The 20,787-nt window shown below is 33.0% G+C and overlaps 1 protein-coding gene across 1 annotated transcript; it reads left to right on the forward strand.

The window, feature by feature from the left end:
- The first annotated feature begins 247 nt into the window (after positions 1-247).
- LOC128157404 (cardioacceleratory peptide receptor-like) lies at positions 248-19,735 on the forward strand. The gene is made up of 7 exons (XM_052819921.1): positions 248-869; positions 15,396-15,531; positions 16,379-16,576; positions 16,857-17,005; positions 17,727-17,901; positions 18,114-18,251; positions 18,570-19,735. Exons 1-7 carry the CDS (start codon positions 777-779, stop codon positions 18,803-18,805), a joined length of 1,125 nt encoding a protein of 374 aa, XP_052675881.1. The 5' UTR covers positions 248-776; the 3' UTR covers positions 18,806-19,735.
- Positions 19,736-20,787: the final 1,052 nt, after the last annotated feature.

Below are 20,787 nucleotides of genomic sequence, written 5' to 3' on the forward strand. Positions count from 1 at the left end.
TTAATCAAATGTCCTATTCTCAAGTTCCTTTATGAAAAAGTATTTTATTCATCTTGTGTACCTCTTCGTTTTCATTGTTTACTGTCAGTTTACGAATGCATTGAATACAAAAAAACACAGGTAATGTGATGTTACATCACTGTGCTTTAATCCATTCTCGGTTTTCCTTCCATTGGCTTGCTATTGTTTAAATGGCACAGAGTACTCGTTGAAAATGACAAATTTCTTTAATCTCTCTTCTGTTGTTACACTGTTTAGAAAACATATGAGATAAATTGATGATAAGGAAATTTAATGAGCCCCTGCATATGACATCAGGCTGATTCGTTGACGATATTAAACAGATCGAACACTTTACCTACATACGTACAAAGCAAAATTTCTTATCTCGAAATTTCTAAGAAATATTTTTTCCGGCGATGACAAGTAAAGCGATAAAAATATTAGCACACTAGAGGAATTTTTCGACCTTGAGAGCAATGCAAAGTATTTCAAGGAGAACAAGTCCATTTTTGTGGATCTTATGCACATCTTGCATTCAGCGCTTACTCAGAGCGGTCTTAAAGCTAAAATTGTAAAACGAACGAACGGAGGAAGGACACAGCGAGAGAGAGAGAGAGAGAAGGGAAAATCCACCGGTCGATCGTCTGTTGGTGGTATATACACGCTACTGGCCTCGGTGAAATCAGCTGGTCATTCGTGGAGATATATCAGTGTTGAAATAGGGGGAAAAAGAAAGAAGACATATTTGTGTGATCTTTGTAGCGGGGACTGAGATGGAATTTGACAACTTTACCGTTTCTCCGTTTGCGACATTGGGAAACCATACTAGGAAAAATATAACTTCTGATGACATTTATTTTCACAAGGTAAAAGTTTATTGTATATTTCTACATCATAGGAAAGATGATATTTTCTCCCCACAAAAGGCCTGTGATACTCCAATCTCTCTCTCTCTCTCTCTCTCTCTCTCTCTCTCTCTCTCTGTGCACGTGCAACGTAGAAATTGATCGATTACAATTTTTTCTATCAAATTTCATGTTATTAAAAATGATAAAAATCATTTGAGCGGAGAAAATTTTTGAGCTTAAAAAATGCTTATTTTAATAGACCTTTTTTGCATGTTAAATGACAAGTGTAGCAAGACTAATTTGAGGCCAAACGGGGGTTTTAAAGAAAACATATACTGCACGGAAAGAGATCAGATAAAACCAAATTAAGCAACATTGTAACATTTAACTGTTATATTACCATCTTCAACGATTCTACTGTCGGATGTCGTGGTTTAATCGAATCATTTGGTAAAATGAGTAAATAATTTGTTGACATGATAATTGAATTCACTAGACCTCATATCCATCTGTATTTACCTTCACCGCTTGGTTTTTACGAGCAAATTACGGCATACCATGGGAAATCATCAGTAATGGCAATATCTGCAATTAATGCTGAAGCAGTGCTGTTCTCGTTATTGCTGCCCAATGACTGACATCGATTCTTATCATAGAAATTCGTTACCTATAAAGATCTACATACGAATTGAACCTGCGGTTGTAGAAGGCAGGTGGGCACAATTAAATACATGTAATACATGAAGTCTCCTATTATTGTTTGGTGATTAGGTAAGATTAAAATGAAATTAACCGGTAACAGGTGAATATTCTTTGAGACAAAGTAAATAAGCAAGCACGATTTTCACCTTAATCAAGATATTTATTTCCTTAAGACAATCGTCCCATAGGTTTACATATCAATAACACAATATAGAAACATGATAAGTACATCATAGACTGACAAAAGAAAGTATATTAACTTAGTAGGTTCATATTCTTAATAAACAATCGTGAAAAGATACTTGTAACATCTTCAAAGTTCACTGAGAAGCTAATAACCTTTGGTGTTTTCAATAACGTTTGTTCACCAGATGTAAATATTTTGGGGTAGCACTTTCAGCATGTTTCCTATAATTTGTTTGACGTGGTCAGCAGCGAGGAAACAGGAAACAATGACTGGGTCAGTGTGGCTCTCTACCTCATTCCGCGGTCAGCTCACTACTTATTCTCTCCGATGATTGAGGGCAAATTTTACTATTGTTTTACACTCTACCAGTTACTGTAACACAATGAATAAGATGCACTGAATAAAATACTTACTGAAATTTTGAAAAGCCTAAACCAGATTGTCACACAGTTTTTTGTAGTTTTTAATTTTTTTGTATTCGAGAGAGGGTCAGAAAAACGACCGTAAAAAGAAAATCTGTTATTTGATATGATTTCCAGTAAAATCTTTAATTAAATTTATAGTACTTTGATGCAATGCATTTAGTGTCCTATTATCGTAATGCACTTCAAAAACGTAAATTTTAGTTTGCTGCTCAATTTCTTCCACAAGGTGCTCTCTCTCTCTCTCTCTCTCTCTCTCTCTCTCTCTCTCTCTCTCTCTCTCTCTCTCTCTCTCTCTCTCTCAATATTTATATAAAAACGCAATTGAATAGAAAAGAATGAAAGGATGTATTTGTAAACAGCATTGTTTCCGGCGATTTCCCTCGACTTTGATGAAAGATAAGAATCAGCCAAGAGTCGATGCACGTGCTCACTGGATTTGTTAATAGCAAATGTTTCGCAATTGTTTCCTTAGCATATGCTCAGTATAATGCTAACAATTAAAAAACGAATAAGCAAGGTTCTTCACTGCATAGCATTGTCCTTTGATTAAATAAAAACTCAATGATTCATTATAGCAGAATCCCTCTGATGGTTTTCTGTAAGCAGACTGCTACTATATATCGAAGATTGGTGCAATTTGATAGTTCTAGCAAATAGACTTGCAAGTTTGAAATGACTTAAAACTCTCGAGTGTCCAGTATGTTGAACACATGATGATAGTACCAATAGACTCAACACTTTTAAATGACATCACAATCATTCAAAATCTTTTCAAGCACAAAAAGATCAAAATAATGAATGAACTTCATAGAATCTTCATCTGAAGTCTTCGACGTATCAAATCAAAGAACTGAAAGTACTAACAGCCGAACTCTTGATATGTATTTGCACCGCACATTGGACGTTGAAACCCCTTTTAATCATTTTGAAAAAATCCGAGGCCAACACATATCTATAAAAAGAGAATATATTCAACTTGAATGCAAAATAAACAGTTTAAATTACCGGTATTTTGCTTCGACATGTAGCTAATTTAACGTAGTAGTTGCAAAGAGACTTATCGCAATAATATACAACATTGTGAAGATTAAGAACAGTTCTCAGAATAACAGAGTGTCCTGTAAATATTCCTACTTTGTTTGAAAAAATATCCCATGTCATTGCTAGCGCAGACTAATTGACAGTGCCTTGATTAAACAATGAAAATCAAATGGAAAGGGGGAGGGGGTTAGTTTAAAATGGCATCATTGAATCGAACAATAATGAATTTGGTCGTTAGAAAGGGGTAATTGAAAATCGTGAAAAATATTAATTCAAAAAGTTTGTCTATATTGATTTTCAAACATAGAACGTATGTGGCCAAAATGTGCAATCTTTTTTTTTTTATATTTTAACGAAAAGATTGCACATTTTGGCAAACACGTTCTCTGTTTAAAAATCAATATAGACAAACTTTCTGAATTAATATTTTCCGTTATACAATATAGTCACAGGCTTAGTTAGCAATTAATTGTGTCTATTTTGTCGCAAGAGTAGAACTTTATTGGGGTTGTTTTGTTTACTTTTGCAGTTATGCCATATATAGTAACACTAGTGATTTTTCGGCCAATATTGTTGTACATGTATTGCCACATTACCATTTTAATTTTAATAATCAAATTTTACAAATGTTATTGTTATAACTCCAACCACACCATCTTTAAATTGGTAAAGGTTGCTATGGAAATGATGCCATTGTTTGAGTCATACGTGTTCACAGGCACTTTACATTACAGATGTTCTGGAATCTTGCACACCAACAAACAACCACACAATCATGCAATCAGGATGCTCCTTAATATTTCCTCAAATAACATGTACTTATACTTTGGCTCCGGTCAACTCTTCGATCCGTATTTGAATCCTTATAACTGAATTTGTCAATGCATTGAATAAGTTTGAACTTATCTTACCTTTTTCTTTCGAAATTTCCATGATCTTAAGATATTTAATCTTGACATGTTGACAATACTGATTAGCCCATACCATCAAAGGCAAGTCTTTGCAGTTTATCTCTGCGAAATTGATTATGTTTGAAACCTGCAATTTGGCGTCTTGGCTAGCCAAGAAGGATTTACGATTCGCTCCCAAAAACTTTGTCTCAAACAGATGGAAAACTGCGCCAAGAAACGTAAATTTTACAAAAAAAAAGAAAAAAGATTATTCTCATAAACACTTCTGGCCAATCTTTAATATTTGATTTATAAGTTGAAAGTGATATCATGGTACGCGCGTTGCAACCATTAAACAGTTGCTGTTAATTTTATTATACCAGTAAAACATCTAATGTGTCAGATCCTCAATAGGTCATAACTACGTGTAAGGAGAGAGAGAGAGAGAGAGAGAGAGAGAGAGAGAGAGAGAGATTTATTGCTTTTACTCTGATTTTACTCTGATTCAATATATTGTTGTCATGTTAACGATGTAAACAGATTGCACTTTATAGTAATCCGAATGATATATAGAAAATACAAAGCAAAACACCGTGTAGTAAATTTATTTGAATTTGTTCATGGACATGTTGGGCATTTTCTTAATCTTGATAACTCATTTGCACAGATCGATCGAACATAGAACCCTGAAAATGAAACATGCGTGTTCATGAGCATGCAGAATATATAAAGGTTACCACTTCAATTACAATGGTGAAGATTAAAGCATATTGCTTATATAAAGGTAGGGACTGTTGAATGTCAGGTATTACAGTCACTATGAATATGCGACCGAGTCCCTTCTTAATGGCGTAAATTTTACTTAGTATGTTCAAACTTACTTAGAGCATAACCCACTTTTTCATTGGCTGATCAAAAGTTTTGCGCTAATCAAATATCATCTCTCTTTTGTTAACGGCTTTTGAAGCTATCATTCGAAATATGACGTCGCTGTGAACCTAAAGAAATTCTTAATAACGATTGAAAATATCACTTAATAGAGTATTTATCGATAGCTGATTAGATGAAAAAGTGGGTTATGTTCTTAAACATTTACATTTTTTTTTAAATTGTGACTACTAGTATTTACATTCAGCAGTTTCCACAACTCAAACAGTACAGTATAAAAATCATAAAAATAAATTACAAAGGGCTTTGTGTATTCATGCATCAAATGCATCCTAGTATCATGAAGTCCTGATTTGAAAATAGATTTGTAGATAAATTTTTTTCACTTATTCTAGAATGTCCATCTTGAGGATAATTGGCAACACAAGAATTCGAAATGATTTTCTGTGAGAATTGGGAATAGTGTTTCTGTGCCTTTGACATTTACATTTACAAGTCTCGAACTCATTCAGATCTTCTCTTTCGTACGTCAATAACTCTCATTTATTCTGTTTCATAGATTTATTATGTTGCTTGATTTGTAAACAGTTTTTTTTTTATTATTATTTGATCGAATGAAGAATATAAATTTTTGGTAAAGTCAATATTCGCTAACATCGCAAACAAGTACGTTTTAAAGACAACTTAAACAATCCATTGGAATATTAAACGCAAATACTCAACGTTCTCTCTCGAAGAATAAGAATAAGGATCAACGCCCTGATTTCTATATCATTAATTTCCAATGTGTGAACTTAGAGACATAGTGAACTTATCAACAAACCCACTTTAATCACACGTTCTGGACGTGTTTGTTAGAGTTACATTAGAAGGTACGTGTACGAAATGCACCACTCCGTACAAAGAGCATCAGTGGACGGTTCTGAGGGATCCCATTGGCTTCAATCTTTGTGGTAACCTATGATTCGTCTAGCGCAGAAAATTCTACGCCGACATTCAAGATTTAGACAGATGTTTGCTGAAGGGAGTGAAGACCAACATTGATCAGAACATAACAATTTGAGTAGTTATTTTATAGTATCTAAATTTAACCTTACGCTTGCCGCTGGTGGTATTTCATGTTAAGTTAGCAGACATTTGCATTCAAATATGTTCAACTGCGTTAGCTCATTTGATCATTTCTTAATAAAACTCATTTAGATTAATAATAAAACAATAAAATGCTTTCACTGATCACTCATGCGGAATATAATGGTGCCGATGTCGAAATTGCGTTTGCGGGTTATGCATTTTTTTCTGCAATAATCACTACCTTCATAACTCGCATGGGAATGTGGGTCTGAAATCATGATTACTTAACATGAAATGCAATTCACCACTGTTTAGGTTCGAAAAAAAATTATATATAAAATAACGTTAGAATTTGACTTTACCGTTATTAAAGATTTGACTTCGGAGTAACTTATAGATGAACAGAATATGCATGGTAATTTCGATTACTTGTTTGTGGCTGATTAAAGATTTTTTTCTCTTCTCCGGAGACCCTTTTTTTATTTCCTGTAATGGAATGTCTACTTAACGGTTCTCTGATTCATTTTAACTGCACCTCCTGAGACTTCATTAGCCCGATCTGAATATGTATGAACAGATTATCACTGAGGAATCCAAGAGTGGTTGTGCATGCGGAGGTCGCATCATCTAACAGAAGTCGTCTCTGTCTCAAGGCACAGCATCATCTAACAGAAGTCGTCTCTGTCTCGAGGCACAGCATCATCTAACAGAAGTCGTCTCTGTCTCGAGGCACAGCATCATCTAACAGAAGTCGTCTCTGTCTCGAGGCACAGCATCATCCAACAGAAGTCGTCTCTGTCTCGAGGCACAGCATCATCCAACAGAAGTCGTCTCTGTCTCGAGGCACAGCATCATCCAACAGAAGTCGTCTCTGTCTCGAGGCACAGCATCATCCAACAGAAGTCGTCTCTGTCTCCAGGCACAGCATCATCTAACAGAAGTCGTCTCTGTCTCAAGGCACAGCATCATCTAACAGAAGTCGTCTCTGTCTCGAGGCACAGCATCATCTTACAGAAGTCGTCTCTGTCTCGAGGCACAGCATCATCTAACAGAAGTCGTCTCTGTCTCCAGGCACAAGTCGAAGTACACGTAGGAACGACTTTGAACCAACGCAGGGTCATATGTAAATACCGGTCATTTTATTTTATACTGTTTATTGATAAATGGAAATTGTGCTTGAAAGGAGAGAAGGAAGTAGTAGATCAGTTATGTAACTTTTCTGATCACTAGTTTTTCAAATGTCCGTCAAGATGACATTAGCTGACGCATAATTTAAGGAAGATCGATAAAGTTTGGGTGTCAGATTTTTTAAACATTGTACTTGGAGAATTTAAAGGATCTAAAAGTTGAGGGTATTGATTTTTCTACAATTCAATTTTCAAAATGATATTTCATGAGCAAATGCTTTTGTTCATACATGTACTAGTATTTATATGTTTGTTACAATTTCAATGTGTCATTGATTTACCTTATCACACTACAGGTAAAAGTAAAATGAGTTAATTAGGTGTTTATTAGAAATTTTTATGTTGACGGTCCAAACTGTTCCATTTTCAAGAACTTGTTAAGAATGGCAAATAGTGGTTTGATATGAAAAAGAAATAAATGAAAAACTGTGAAAGGTGCAGAGAAGAACAGGAGTGCTGTCAAAGGACTGGTTCAATAACAGAACCCTGATAGATTGATCTACATCACACCGTAGCTTCGTCCTATATATAATACACTAGTACGATGTGTAATGTTGGTGCTATTTTAAACAGTAAATGTTAAAATGTTGGACTCTAATATCGAAACATATAGTGTACAGGTATATATATATATGCAATTGATACGAAACGCCGCTCTGATTTTGTTGACTATTGGCTATCATTTTCATTTGCATATCATTCAGCAAAATTCTTTAATTTGCTTTGCGTCCAAGATTAATATAAGATGTCAGCTAGATGTAGAGAATTCATTACAAATGACACCTCATTCCTGCTAACTTTGACTTTCAAGTGAATATACAAACAAATACTATGAGAATGGTTTTATTATACACAGATAAGTCAGACACTGAACCGTCCTGCTTGATTGATTTGAATCTGTGAGAGACAGAACTGAATGGCGTTCTTTTATTGGGGTTTCCTTTTTAATTTGCAGACATTGAACCAATATTCAGCGACTCTCTCTCTCTCTCTCTCTCTCTCTCTCTCTCTCTCTCTCTCTCTCCGTGCATTTCATAAAACCAATTGCATTTCCTGTTCTTATTGCATATCTTTCATAATGACAAAATGACAGCATGATTTCATCTTGCTGTTTTTAAAATTATATAGAGATATAAGAACCAGCTCTTTTTAAAGCTCGATTCGTATTTACAGAGAAAGACTTCAATATCTGTAAATATCACCCAGAAAGTATCACGCATTCATTGGAGTGTGTTTTTATATTGTGTAAAGAAATAAAACGACGAAAAATCATTGCACTTAAAGCATGTATCATTTTTCAATCTTTTTCAATTTTTCAAGTCAATCTGATACCGAGTGACACGGTTGGCTTGCAGCTATTTTATTTGAATTCAGGTGCATCTTTTGATAAATTGTCATGTGGTAAACATCATTAAAATATCATTTTTATTATTTATTTAAGCGTTTGAATGTCAAAGAGGCTTTTTTGATTCTTCGAATACTTACAGCTCACAGCTGATAGAGTAAACCGATAGCATTGTTTATGGTTCGCGGGTTTGCTTGTAGCTTTCATAAAAGTCATCAAAATAACACGATACGTGTTCTTTACTTCATCTTATACGCAATCCTGTTTACTTGGTCTACAATGAAAACCTTCTGGAAAATCAATCTCCGATAGCGCATTGATTCTTATTTAAGGAGTCCATCCCCTGCCAGTTATGCAGATTTATAGTCATCATTTTGTCGAATATGGCCATTTGGAGGACTTTTTATGTGATTTTAATTATATATTCAAATGTTAGCATTTGAATTGATTGCGATTGAGAAAGAAAATACAAATGATGTTCTGCGATCAATAGCAAAAGGACTGAGGAAGAAATATAATCTAAACCATTCTGGGGTGTAGGGGTAGGCTTGCATAGTCGAATAATTTACAATCTCAAAATATTTGTTCATAAACTAATACCTGGGTTTCCACTTTTACTTTTAGAAGAAAACTAGATTTTTAAACAGGTTTAATGTCATGTTGTAAATTTTGTATTTACACCCACCCAGTAAATTCAAAACTTTTAAACCTACTTGGATACAATTTTCACTGTTCATTTTTATATCAAGTCGTGTATTTTAAACATTTTATAAGTATAAGCATTATATATCAATATCATAATCATTTTTAGCAAGTTGTATACCTTTTATTTTATAGAATTTGAGCTCGGTATAAAATGATGTTTATTTATTTTTCTTTAGCACATTCCTACATGTAAGATATTTCTTGCATAATGAATGTGGTTAAATTGACTAGGTAATCTAATCATGTTGTAAATTTTGTATTTACACCCACCCAGTAAATTCAAAATTTACAACATGACATTAAGTTCAAAATACATGTCAAGTATAAACTTTGATTTGGATTGAAGGTACTAAAGATGACAATACGAGTCTACGAATATTAGAATTAAATACGATAAATATGCTGGTGCCAATATTAAAGTAATAAGAATTAACCATAACGCGTTGAATGTAAAACTGGTAATCAGCGAATTCCAGTTTATTATATTATTTTGCAATGGAGTAAAAGATGTCCATCTTGGTTTGCTTTAACGACTGCAAATAAGGCATTTGTTACTCTGAGTGTTCCATGCATTGCGACATATGCACGAGCCAAAACAGGTTCATAGAGTTTCTGAATTCCCCGAGAAGATAACTTTCTCACTAGCTTGTAAATATTGACATGTCTGTTGGTAATTAATCGAAAAGTTTAATGAGGCTTGTAATTGGAAGCATGTCATGTTAGTTTCTCAAACGACAGGTTTGGCATATTATGGGAATCTGACAACTTTGATTTCTTTGACTGTGTCGTGTATTTTGAAGATGGCTTCCCTGTGCAAATGTCTGACCGACTGATGCTTTTTCCCAAATAACTTTTGTGTGTATGAGTTTTTTTATTGATTAATTTTTTTCTATTTTGAAAGTCGACTGAAAATAAACTTTAAAGTTAATACTTTACTCAGCAACGATGCAGTTTCATGAATGATAGTAATGGAAAAAGATTTTTTTTTAAAGATCTGAATGACTGCTGTTCGAATTTTTGTATCAAAACATCCTGTTATTTGTTTCTGATTTATCTCTGTGGTCAATTTTGTTACACTTCTGTCTTTGACGTAATATTCCTGCCTAATAGGAGGTATTTGAATCTGTGATTAATTTGGCACCAAATTTGATTTCACACATCTTATGAGCATATTTTCATCACAGTTAATGATATTTGATTCAGCTTTATCAAATAAAGACTTTCCAAATTTACCCCAAAAAATTGTTTTCTTGAATATGAAATTAACTGAAAGCATTTGATATCGCCGAATGTGTTACTTGTAACAGACTGTGACTTGAAATCAATAAAGTGTAATTGATATCACTAATTAAAATATAGCATCACAATGTCAAATCATTTATTTTTAGACTTTGTTACCTTAAGTTAAATTTCATTTTTTGCAAAGGAACCTGTCAATAAAAACTAAACTGATACTAAATACTTTTCATATATTGATTAAAACAAAAGCAAAAAAATCCATATAGTACATACCATATTTAAATTTAATTCTCCTGATGTTACATGTACATGTATAATGAATAATAAGGATCATATACACAGGATATGATTACAATCAATAGATATCCGCCTCCCCCCCCCCAAAAAAATACACACACAAACATTAAAGAATCACAAGACTTAAAATCAAATCTCTATTAATAAATGAAAATTTTATGCAAAATGAAAATAAAGATTTCAATAAAGCAACGCACTGGATTTTAAGACTGAAATGTAACACGTGGACGTGCAAAAATATAGGGGAAAACCATGTTTATTAGCCAACTGTACATTACGGTTTTCCACCAAGTGACAGTATCAATATCTCAAACTGTTTATATTTGATGAAAGTGGTGAATTTCTGTTGTTTTAATACAGTCTCAAACAGATGACGGCGACATCTTGCTTATGTATCAGATGGGTAATTGCTACATTTATAGCTAAAGTGATTCTTTTTCATCGTCATTTGCCATTGTCATCGCAAGAAAATGTGAAATATTCGATATGTATTTTGATATTGTAACAGGGTGTGTGAATTTCCCCGGTGCACATTTAATTTTTAAAGAATCAATTTGTGACACGTTTTCCAGTGAAACTTTTGCAGATTTTTTATTTTCGTATATCACTTGTCTTTAGTTCGTACCTCCGGCTTGAAAATTGAGCTCGTCTCATCTCGCACAAATTTTGAATATTTTATTTTGTTTTTTTTGGTTTTTTTTTGGGGGGGGGGGGGTTGGTTTACTTTACGATTTCTTTTTTTTTAAAATACAGTTTTTAGGTTTGTCTTTTAGATTGTTAAAACAATGAAAAAAATATATTTAAAGCATTAATGGATTCGACGAAGAATTTTCATTCCTTGATAGTTTCGAACATCCTTTTCCTGTCATTATTTCTGATGCTTTTGTCAAAAAACTTCTCAAAAACCCTTACACCATTAATAAAAACAGGTGGGGGGATTCATCCTTTATAAAAACCTTCATTCGTGCGAGTTGGTGATGTATACTCAGGTTTACTTGCCGTCTACCTTTTTACATCATTATGAAAGCCAGACTACATAAACACAGAAGACAAAGATATGGTTGAAAACCATCTCAAAACATCAAGACGATGGATGTTTCTTCTTTGATTCTCTTTTGTGGTTTTGTCTTTGATTTAATGAACGTAATGTTATACTAGAATTCAGACCTTAACCCGAAGGAACTTTTATGGCTTCTCTCCTATTGATAACATCGACTCCTCCGCTACAATGATTCCAGAGGGAATGGAATGCCCAGCGATACTTGAAATCTAACTTTTTGATTGGTTTCCATAATACACAAATTATACTTAACACCGTACAAAAAAACAACAACATATTTTTCAATAAAGCTTAAGGTATTCCACTTCTCAAAGTTGTTGTATCAAGAATTTCTTAAGAAGTATATCATTGAAATCTGTATGCAAAACATACTTAAAAATACAAGATAATGGAGGTCAGACTGAGTATTAATCCCTCTGAGTTATGTACCATTTAATTTGACCTTTTTGCGCCTTAAATGCAATTTCAGCCTGATTAGGATTTGTTGTCAGTATTTTCGCTGAAGCAATTTTATTTCTTCAAATATTTTTTTTTTCAATTATGCACAATGTTCACTCTGAATTGAAGGATTATGAAAAAATATATGTACATGTCACACAGAACGTATAGAATATATTACAAAGCTATCAAATGTTAACAATGTGAATAATGAATAAAATAAAAAGAAAAGAAAAGTACATTGAAAATTCATAAAAATTGCTTGTTTCTGTCATTTTCGTCTAAAATACCTTCCGCACGAAAAAATAGTTCCTAGAAAAACTTGCACGTGTCTTGAATTCAAATAAATTTTTTCTCTATGAGTGTTATGTAATTATGAAATATTAATCTTTCTGTGATGATTGAATAAATAAGATCTTATTCATTTTAAGTATAATGATCATGTGCGCAATGAAATCAAAACGCGAGGAGTGAGATACCTTAAGTTTACTATCAATTGAAATTATCAAACAATAGGATCTCATTTAGGTTTTGGTTGTTCTAAGGGAAAAATTAAATGACAACTTAAGATATTTATATTTTTGTAGGACAAGACCATAGGACACACCGTATACGATTAAGGAAAATAGTAAAATAACTTCATTTAATGTTTGTCATTGACAGAAATCTCTGTTTGGTTGGAGGAGTTTACAGTTTTTTAAATAAAAACTAATCGTTTCGGTTGTTTATGAAGAGTAAATTGTCCGAATCCAGTTTTTGAACGTATAAATTCGATCACTATCGAATTCATCTCTTGACTGATCTCATATTGTCAGACCCACGAAAGCTCTTAGGCGATACTCATCTATTGAGGACACAGCAGGGAACAACATGGAATCATTACATGTATATTGGATTAAAGTATTGCTGCCTGTCGATGGAATTTAAATCTGGCAACGTCCAACATTCAACGATCTATTGAATACCGCCTGATAAAACAAAATGTAGCGTGCACTTCCAAGCTTTCAACTAAATTAAACCTGATTAAATCATTTTTATGCAAAATAAAAACCACACTCGATCTCATTTCTGAGAGTTGCCTATCCAAGCTTCAAAGGAAACATCTTGAACCCTGTTGAGCCTTTATCACTTAATTCACTTTTAGATTTACCATATAGATTTAAAATATGCGACATAAAAATCGTTTCCAATTATTTCTGTTTAGTACTTGGTCAATGATTACACAGTATTTGAATAAGAATCGACCATAGCATAATCATACCTTTGATAGTTTTCTTTGTAAGATAGGCGACTTTTTTTGTTTTGTTTTGGTTGGTTTTGTTTTTTTATTTTGCTCATACTGTCAACTGCAGTGCTACAACGCACTTTGAAAAAAAATTAAAGTTCGTTGATATGGTTGATATTAACGCACTTAAAAAAATATATTGTGCAAGATCTTGTCGAAGTTGTTTCAAAGATCCTCAAATAAATAGTTAAATTTTTTAACCAAGTTTTGTTGAAAATTAAAAAAAACGTGAGATTTTGAGCTTTCTTAAATAGGAATTTTGCAATGAAAAAGCTTGCGTTTGTCGATGAGATCATTTATTGAACTGCATTAATTAGTCGTCAGCCGTCCTTATAATTTATCGTTTTACTTTTTGAATATTTACTTTCTAAAGAAAAAAAAAAGTGATTATTTTGAGGGACACTATAGCTGACTTATATACATGCACGGCGTTTATAGACTTATAAACAAATGTAAAAACAAAGTATATCAAATACAGTGCACGTATATTTTGTTTGAAAATTCATTTTAAAAAAGTGCATTTTTAAGTTGATATGTTTTAACGGCTGTACATGTAACTATCGTACTTTAAATGTATCGAAATAATAAGGTTGATACATGCACTGACTTAAAAGACGAACAAAATCATTATGCTGTTTTTTTTTTGGTAATTTGATTTCATACATGTAATACTTAACTACGTTTAATTAGGGTCAGTTTAGACAACAAATGAACCATGTTCGTTGCAAATCGGTGACTGGACGGATATCAGGTTCAAAGAGGCTAGGTGGTCCACAAATTAGCCATCAGATTATCCTTCAGTTTTAGAAAATGATGTCTTCAGCTATAAACTATTAAATAGTAAAGAAAAAGTCCTTATATTTTACCCTTATTATTTGGGCATTTTCTTATATAGGGCTCTCCTTTTAATGGAGATTCATATAATCGTCTAAAAATGGCCGCAACTATTGAGTCCTCTTAAAAGAACTGGATAGTCGTAGCCATTTTTACACTAAATATATCTCCTAAAAAGAAGAGCTCCAAATAAAGATTAAGAGAAATAGCAAATTGTTTTATCCAAAATATTTGTCTTCACTTAATAACATTAGTTTATAGCTATCTAAACAAGGGAAGATTTGATGGTCAAATTACTAACAACCCAGCCGCCAAACATTCATTTATAGGAACAATGATATTTACCCATTGAATGTTTTTGCTCATGTCTTATAGCGGTGGCGAGTCAATTATTTATGGGCCATGATAAATACATATTTTGTCTGTTTATACAACATTAGCCTTAGGGAACACTCAAATAAACAAAGCAATAAAAAGTACAATATAGGGAACAACTTGATTATGATTGGTGAGTTTTGGGATTTATGATCTATCTTCCTTGGGCTTTAAACACAGGGTAAAGAGGTTTCAATTTACATAAACAAGTCAGCCAATTATAAGCTCTATAATCGCTCATAACACTTGTAAAAGGTTGACTTAAAAACTTATATGCTAACAGCATTAAGTGACTGGCAAATGTGTATTTCTTCATCATGTGAATGATTACATTTACACCCGTTCGTGAATTCGATATTTATATGACATAACACTTGTTTTGCGAAACAGAAAACGTCTGAATACTAAAGACACTGGAATGATTACATTTACACCCGTTCGTGAATTCGAAATTTATATGACTGACACTTGTTTTGCGAAACAGAAAACGTCTGAATACTAATAACATTGAACTTTATTACTTATAGATTTGCCATTTTCAAATTATTTTCATATCCTTATGTTTTTTTTTTTAGACGGAACAGCTGATCTTTCTGTGTCTTCTGTTTCTCTTCATCGTCGTCTGCAACATGACAGTGCTGATCCTCATCTTTTTGACAAGGAAGAGGAGGTCCCGCATGAACATCTTCATCGCAAATCTGGCAATAGCAGGTTCATGTACATCCTTAACCAATACATTTAGTTTCTTTTTAGGCTCCACTAATAAAGGCTCTTTTTTTACCTACTAGTAAAACGATTTATTTGTTTGGTATACTAGTATTTTTCTAAGTGAAATTAAAAAAAGAGAGTAAGATAAATATTTGCATCTTTTATTCTTTTAAAAAACAGTGAAACATTTTAACAGGGAGATTTTTTAAAATAATCCTTAATAAATAGGAGAGAGAGAGAGAGAGAGAGAGAGAGAGAGAGAGAGAGAGAGAGAGAGAGAGAGAGAGAGAACACTTGTATGTAAGAATCACACAAAATCAAACAATGTATTTGCTATGAAATTACTGATATTTTCTCTTGTTAGCTAAAAAGAAAATTACCCTTTGTTGTTGCATAAAGCAAGCAGAGTCTTTAATTTCATGAGTTTACAGTCTGAGTACAGGGGAGTCAGGAAACGGATAAGTCCTTAACTAGCATTTATCAAAATGTTCTTTACCATCTTATTAAGCACAAAACTATCAATTTACATGGATAAAGCTTAGGGAATAATGAACACGTTCAATGCCTGCCATGTTTAATAGAATTATAAAGGTGTGCAACTTTAATCTTATAATTTACATAAATGCCTTGCCTGTAATCACAATATACTTTCAGAGTTTTGTTAAATATCAAGACTGCAAATTTGAAAAGTTTGAACTGCTCAACAAAATCGAAACTTCGTAAAAAGGAAAGAAATGCATCACTTGGTTTAAAACAACAGCAATACTGTTGAACAAATGAACGTTTTAGGGAATCAAAACAAAAATAGTCTGTGTGACTACATTCCAACCTAATTTTTTTCTCCTTGTAGATTTGATGGTCGGATTTTTCTCCGTATTGCTGGATATCATCGATAAACAGATTGAAGAGTGGCAGGGAGGGGTTGTTATGTGCAAAGTCACTCGGTTCATTCAGGGAATAGCCATCTATGGGTCCAATTATGCCTTGGTAGCCCTAAGCATTGATCGTTTAGACAGCATTGCAAGGCCTCTTAAGTCAATGAGCAAAGGTAAAACGTTTATACTTCATTAGCATACATTCAAACGACATAACAGAAAGAAATGAGTTACCTTTTTTTTACTACTACACAACTGATCAGAATAACATGAACATTTTTATTACTAGTATAACCTGTCTCTTTTAAATACTGTAAAGAATTCTTGGATTCTTGATGATCAAAATTCGTACATTTTCACGAATCTTAATTTTTGTTAAGGACATTGTTAGCAGGAACAATTTTTTTCCATGGAAACAAATAACTTATATTTTTTATTTATATGTATCCACAGGTAAACGAATGAAAATACTCATCATTTTGCAATGGACCTTTGCCGTCCTTTTTTCATTTCCTATGTTCCGATTTGAGGTTGTACACAAAATTATTGGGGAATCGGAAAAGGCATATTGTATGATCAATTATCCACCTTGGGCTTGGAAAGTAAGTCCAACTTGTAGGATAATGAGTTTAACTATTATTATAAGAAATCAATTTAAGACATCGACTGTGCAGAAAAGTTATCATTCATGTGTTCAAATTTCTTAACATGACGTCAGATGTGTGGCATTACTGTATGCAGGGAAATATTCGCCCCCGTTTTATTTTCGCCCCTTCGCCCGCGTTGTCAGTGGGCGAATTTAAGACTGGCCGAATTCCAATGTTCCGGGTTATTTCTTTAGTACACAAGCGAGTATGGGCGAATTTAATGTGTGAAACCGTTTGCAAGTGCGAAATTAACACGGGGCGAAAATAACCCTGTATACAGTATTAAACAAGTACATCATATCATTCATAATGCTAAACCTAGCACCAAATATGATATATCGAAAACTACACCACATAGTACTTATTAAATCAGTCTTCAAAGTCATACATTAGGATGAAACATCCCACCTCGTCGAAGTATAATCAAATGTTCATTGAAGATTTGGTTCTGTTACATACCAAAATTTTGAGTCATTTCTGAAAAGTTCTGAGAGCAAACGATAAAACAACTATCTAATAAACATTCTTATCTGGGGGAATGCCGAAGTATAATAAAAATCTTCAAGGATGTTTTGGGTCAATTTGCAAACAGAATAAAATGCCTTAAAATCTCCATTAAAACTGCCAATGCTATGAGCGACGAAATTAATCTTGGTTAGCTATGCTCTTTTTACAGCTCTACTTTACACTGGTAGCGACCGCCGTCTTTATAATCCCCGCCATCTTAATCGCCATCTGCTACATCATCATTGTGGTAATAATCTGGAAGCGGTCCTCCTCTAGTTTCGGCAAACAATACAGTGACGTCATCAAAGAGAAGAGTACCGAAAAATCAAAGAAACATAAAAAAGGTGATAGATATAGTTTGAATTATTCTGCTAAAGAAGCCCATATGAATTTATTTTGTAAATCGAATAGCGTTAGCTCATACATGTATTAATTTTACACCTTTCATCAGTTTTGCAAAAATTGAATATTTTGGGGCTAATGATTTGATGAATCGGCCGCTAGTGGCAAAATGAAAAAAACTGGCAGATGTTTTAAAAAATTATTTATCCCTCAGAAGTCCAATTTGAGGAAGAAACAGTGTCATCACAACCATTGACCCGCCCTACTACTCACAAAGTATCGCATACAACGGGGGGAATCATACCGAAAGCCAAAATAAAGACAATTAAGATGACGTTTGTAATAATTCTAGGTGAGGCAATATAGATAAACTTTGCAAATTTTCTATTGCAATCTGAGATAAAACAGGATTGTAGGTGGGTAAGAAAACTTATGTGTGAAGTTATTCTGAAGCTGTTTAAAATTAATAAACTGGTTTATGACAAAATAGCAAAGGTGTCAACTTGTTTAAGCGTATAACTTTATTGCGAAGAACAACATAACCTTTAAGTATTATTTAATTTTGGAGGTTCTATAGCAAAATGAGCGGGTGTTTTTATATTGTATGTAATGATATTGATTATAAGACAGTAATATACATGTATATAATAATTATTTCTATTGATTTCAGCTTTTATTTTGTGCTGGTTACCCTATTTTGTGTATGACTTCATTGACTTGTACCAACTGAACGGAACTTTGCACACAGAAATGAAGGCAGTGACGATCTTTATTCAGAGTCTGGCACCCTTAAATAGTGCAGCAAACCCTGTTATTTTTCTGATATTTAATTACAAGTCTTATATGAAGATATGTAGAAATGGAATGAGAAACCAAGCTCCTATAACATCAGTGTATCATGCGTGATGGGGGATCCAACATTGCACGCAATAGCTGGTCCTAACGAAGTTTATAAAAAACATACATGCGATAGGAAAGCCACATCAACCCATGTGGAGTGTTCAATCACTCATCAAAGGTTGTTTATTTAGGATTACCTTCCTTAATGTCGCATGTTAGATGTATTGATTCCAGTGTATAAATCTAGAAGGACATGAAATGCAAGTAACAAGGAAATCGCCTCAATCTCAGTACGCAGGAGTGAACAACATGAAGTGCCTGGCTTAGCTTATTTAACGAACAATCCCCGCGGTTCTCCAAATCTGCTGAACTGGAAGATGTGCCAAGGAGGATAGGCACAAGAGATGAAAAGTGTTATTCATGGTTCTTTTGTGATGTGTTTGATGTTAAAAAGTAAACATCAATTAATTCATTTTACAAATTACTTGACCGCAACATAAGATTAGTTACATCAAATGTTCACTTTAGAAAGGGTACACATTTAATTTTTATAGTATATTTAATAAAATTAATTAATATTTCACCATTCTACAGTATGAATGAAATTTGATGATATTTTACCCTTTTACCATCAGCCATGCACACTTCTATCAGAAGTTTTATTGCAGTTACTAGAAATCCGCACTTAGCATCAAAGGACATTCGGTGGTAATAACGTTACAGAATATTGTACAAACATTATAAAACGGGACATTAAATCAAATATTATTCATGTCAATATAGTTTACGTTATTATGTTTAATTTACAAATGCATCGGTCGTCATAATTAACAATCAATATATACATAATTATATAAATGTTATGTTGGGCCCACTTGACTTGCGTGTATTTTATATATAAAATTCTAGTACCTATTGTTCTGTTTTGAAGCATACGATACCGCCAACAGTAAAAAACTATTGATGTTAATTTAACGCAAACATGGGAAAAGTAATATTAATTGCTGACATAAAAATTTTCTATCAATAATGCATGTTATACAAAAACAATATGGAATTTTCATAACCATAAATCATTGTTCATTTGAGTTAAAAGCAGCACAAAAAAAAAATAAACTACAAAATAACTACAAGAATGACAGAAGCAGGATTAATTTTATTCCGCCCCAGTGAAAAATACCTCGATACTCAATAGACATTAATATGACTGGAAATATCACCCAGTTTTCATCAAGTTCGCACATTTCTCTTGGTTTTAAACGACATTTTTTGACAACTGATATTGGAAAAACACAAAGCAGTTGCTTTTATAGATGATCAATTTCGCTATGAAATGGATAGAACTTCGACCAATGATACATTTAATAATAGCATGGCTTATCAAATAGATTGGCTAAAGTTTTTATTCATTTAAACGATTTAGATATTTTTTCGAACGAATTTGGAAGTATCTAAGTAACAAACATAAACTGCACTACAGTGTTAAAAAATTCTATAAAGCAATTGAAGACAACATTTCTAGACATTTGATCATGAGATGAAGTAGTTGAAACCTTACTTTTTTGCAATTTCCCTTGTCAAGTAAGAAACTTATAACTTCTTTGAACATTATCTTATTAAGGTAATATCATGATATCTATACCTTTCTGCGAAAAAAAATCGGGCTAGAAAAAGTTAGCCGTTTTCATGAATGGTTGAATCAATCCTTTATTGCACCAATCAATCAACCTTGAAGTAGAAGCAATAAATGGTTCCAAGTGCCAAATAATTTATGAGACGGGTGTTAGGACTTTTTAAATTAATTAATCAATAAAAAAAACTAATTTGTTGAGAATCAAGTGTAACACGACTCATCGACGCATTACAAATGTGGCGTTTCTAGCGATGTGATTAGTGGGGTTCGGGATACGCCTATATCTATGATTTTAACACTATACATATTTGCCTTTAAGAATATTGGACTCGTGTTATTTTTTTTTAATTTCTAATATGGCTTGATCTGAGAGAAAATAATAAAAAGTAGTAGGGGTAGCTTCGATATTGACATG

This window comes from Crassostrea angulata, chromosome 7 (assembly GCF_025612915.1).
Source record: "Crassostrea angulata isolate pt1a10 chromosome 7, ASM2561291v2, whole genome shotgun sequence".
Lineage (NCBI taxonomy): Eukaryota > Metazoa > Mollusca > Bivalvia > Ostreida > Ostreidae > Magallana > Magallana angulata.